Source organism: Grammomys surdaster, unplaced genomic scaffold, assembly GCF_004785775.1.
Source record: "Grammomys surdaster isolate TR1022 unplaced genomic scaffold, NIH_TR_1.0 125089, whole genome shotgun sequence".
Lineage (NCBI taxonomy): Eukaryota > Metazoa > Chordata > Mammalia > Rodentia > Muridae > Grammomys > Grammomys surdaster.
The window spans coordinates 109,211-112,675 of NW_021619993.1; the positions used below are offsets into that span (position 1 = coordinate 109,211).

General features: G+C 37.5%; 1 protein-coding gene across 1 annotated transcript in view; it reads right to left on the reverse strand.

The window, feature by feature from the left end:
- Positions 1-1,355: 1,355 nt before the first annotated feature.
- Positions 1,356-3,465, reverse strand: part of LOC114636950 (zinc finger protein 724-like) — a 14,463-nt gene continuing 12,353 nt past the window's right edge. The window contains 1 exon segment of the mRNA XM_028785043.1: positions 1,356-3,465. This exon segment is cut by the window's right edge and continues 11 nt beyond it. Coding sequence (XP_028640876.1) covers positions 3,196-3,465 — 270 coding nt within the window. The 3' untranslated portion in view covers positions 1,356-3,195.

A 3,465-nucleotide genomic window follows, 5' to 3' on the forward strand; every position in this document is an offset into this window, starting at 1 on the left:
AAGGAGATGCTTTCTGGAGATTATATGGGGTAAGACTAGCCCTGGATCTTCCATTTGTCTTTGCTATGGATACTAAAGAGGAATTATGAACGACGGATTTCCCAACATTCCTTTCTTTTTCATACATCTTGAACCACAGTTGGTTTGGTTGTTACCAATCATTATTAATCTTGGAAATCAAATGTGCTTGGGCAAAAAGCTTAAAAAACAAGAAACCACATGCCATCTCTATTAGACATTTTGCTGAAGATAATTACAGATTGTCACCCATCTGAAATTCCATTCCTTACCCTGTCTCCCCATGAACATTATTGTACTAAGTACTTTTCAAGCTCTTCAAGCCTTGTTCTAAACACAAGGTAAGAAAACTAAGTGAAGGACAGGCAGCAATCTCAAAGGGCTCTTTGCTTAAAAGTTTTTGTTGTTGTCGTTGTTTTCCCCCATGTGTATGGGTGTTTGTTCTGGTTCTGAAAGCCACAGGTGTCTGTGTCAATGGAGCAGTAGAGAACAAAAGACGTCTGTGCACTATAGGTGTCCAGTGCTCATGGAAGCCAGAAGAGGGAGTCATACCCACTGCAACTCATGCTACTGACAGTAGGAAGCAGACATGAGTTCCCTGTAAGAGTGGAACCCAGGATCCATTTCTCCAGACCCCAATAAAGAACTTTTTAGTTGACGGGTTAGTAAGGATAAATTCTGAACTCTCCTATAGCCCCTACTAGTTCATGTGCTGCAGTTAAGACACTTCTCAATAACCCCGATGCTTCTCATGGCTTCCTTCCTTCAGAAAGTACTGATTTCTCTTCAAAGGGGGTTTTCTGGTTTTTTTTTCTTTCCACTTGTACTATCATAAGAGAGTTACTATTATTAGAGAGTTAGTCTGTCAAGATTCTCTTGTAAAACTGAATATAACCGTTTCCTATGACAATTATAACATGAGAAAACAGCAAACAGCTTTAAACTTTTCCCAGGATAGAAAAAGCCACCTGTGATCAGAATGAGGTGGCAGAGGTGGTACTAATCTATTCTTTTCCATAAAGGCTGATAGTAGCTCAAACAAAAAAAAAAAAACAGGAAAAAAGATTAAAGCAACAAACTATATTGCTATGAAAATTTTGAAATTGTCTTTTTTTATTTAAAAAAAAAAACAACTCAGTACTTATATGGCTTTTTAGATATATGCAAATAATCGAGTAAGAACTGCAATTACAATGATTAATATGTGATGAAGTATCCAGTAACTAAACCCATCCTATCTTCTGAATGAGTGTATATGGATTGTGTCCCTACTATACTATGGCTGTGTCCCCAATAAAACAGGGATTGTGTCATTGGACAAAAACTACAGTTCTCACTTGAAAGGAGAATAAGATCGCGTTTATTTTGGAGCCAAATATGAATGACATGTGTTATCTTAGATATCTCTAGAAACAAATAAATGCCTAGTGACTACAAGGGACCCCACAACACACCATCTTAGGACTTCACTACAGCCCAAGTTGGTGAGAAAAGTGGATGTATTGGGTTTTCTTACAGACCAAATGGGAAGGGTTACTTACAATTGGGGGACCCAAAGGGGAAAATCTGCCATACAAATCATGGCTCAGGAATCCAGATTGAGATTACCCAGGTACAGTCTGAGATGGCAACAGTTTCAGGAAACATTTATAGTTAAAAGAACAATCAATCAATGAATCTTGAAAACACACTGTCTAAAAGAATAGGTTGGTAGATTACAGCAAACAGAAGTCTCTGCTATAGAACTCATATGTTCTTAGCTGACAATAGAGGTCTAATTTTCCGTTCCCCCAAAAAGACACTGACATTCTCTCCAGTATGAAAACTTTGATGATAACTAAGATACAAAGAAAAGTAAAAAGCGTTTCCATATCCTTTGCTGTCTGACTTTGATTTCTGTTGCTGTGATAAATGCCATGACTAAGAAATAACTTAAGAGAGGAAAGGGTTTATTTCAGTTTAAGAATTACAAGTTAGTCAACCAGTTCAGCCAGTATGAGAGCTCAAGGGAAAATCCTTGAGACAGGAACTAAAGTAGAAACCATTGAGGAATTCTGCTTACTGGCTTGCTCCCTCTGATTTTTGGTGGCCAGAATTCTCATTTACTCAGAAGCACCAGTCCAGGGGTGGGACTGGGCATCAATCAATATCCAAGAAAATGTACTATAGACACATCTGTAAGTTAGCCCAATCCAAACAACCACAGTTGAGCTTTCCTTAGAAAATGCAGAGAGATGTGAAGTCAGTGAAGCTTACTGAATTCTTTGGTGTTGACAGAGATTTGAAATACTATTTAAAAGTTTGACACATTATCTGTATGTGTAGTTTCTCTCCAGTATGAAGTCTCTGAGGATAATTAAAATATGAACAACAGGTAAAGGCCTTGCTATATTCTTTGAATTTTTGTATTTTTTCTCTCATGCTAATGCAATGGCAAATAATAGCTAAACACCTGGCTATATTTTGCACATTTGTAGAGATTCTCTCAAGTGTGAATTCTCTGACATTCATTAAGTACTGAATGATGAATGAAAACTTCATAATACATTTTACCAGTGTAAGGTTGTTCTTCAGTACCAATCCTTTTGTGTTAATTTATGAGAAGCATTTAAAAGCCTTGTCAATTTGTTCACATTTGTAGTGTTTCTCACCAGTATAAATTTTTAGGAGGTTGGAAAGTGTTGATCAGTAAAAGCACTTGTCACATTCTTCTCAAGGGTTTGGTTTCTTTTTACTATGGATCCAATTATGTTGTTTAAGATCTGAACAACCTAAAGCATATCCCTCATACTTGTAGGGTCTCACTTGAGAATGAACTCTGTGATAGTCTTTAAGGATTGAAGAAAAGTCAACAATTTTCCAGCATTTCCCCTTGAACAGTATTTCTGAACAGAAAGAACTACCTTGTGCTGAGTAAGATTAAGAACTTTAGTAGACGCTTTCCCACATCTGTGGTCTTTCTTACCAATATGGTTCTTTTGATGTTTAGAGAGTCCTAAGTGAGTGCACAAGACCTGGCTACAGTCCTCACATGAGGGTGATCTCCCTCCAGAGGTTTGGAGGATAGAAAACATTTTGCCATTCTTCTCATGGTTAAGAATTCTGTTGAGGAATTTGTACCGAGGTAAGGATGGATGAGTTAAAAAACATTTCCGTATCCTTCCCACTTGTAGGGTTTTATCCTGAATGAATACTCCGGTGTTTAGCAAGTTCTAAGTGAGCACTAAAGACTTTACCACATACTTCACACTTGTAGGGATTCTCTTGAGAATGAATCCTTTGATGTTCCTTAAGGCGAGAAGGATAGTAAAACATTTTGCCACACTCCTCACACTTGTAGGGTTTCTCTCCAGAGTGGACTATCTTGTGTTGAGAAAGGTATGAATGAGTAGAAAAGACTTTTCCACATTGCTCACACTTGTAGGGTTTCTCTCCAGTATGAATTCT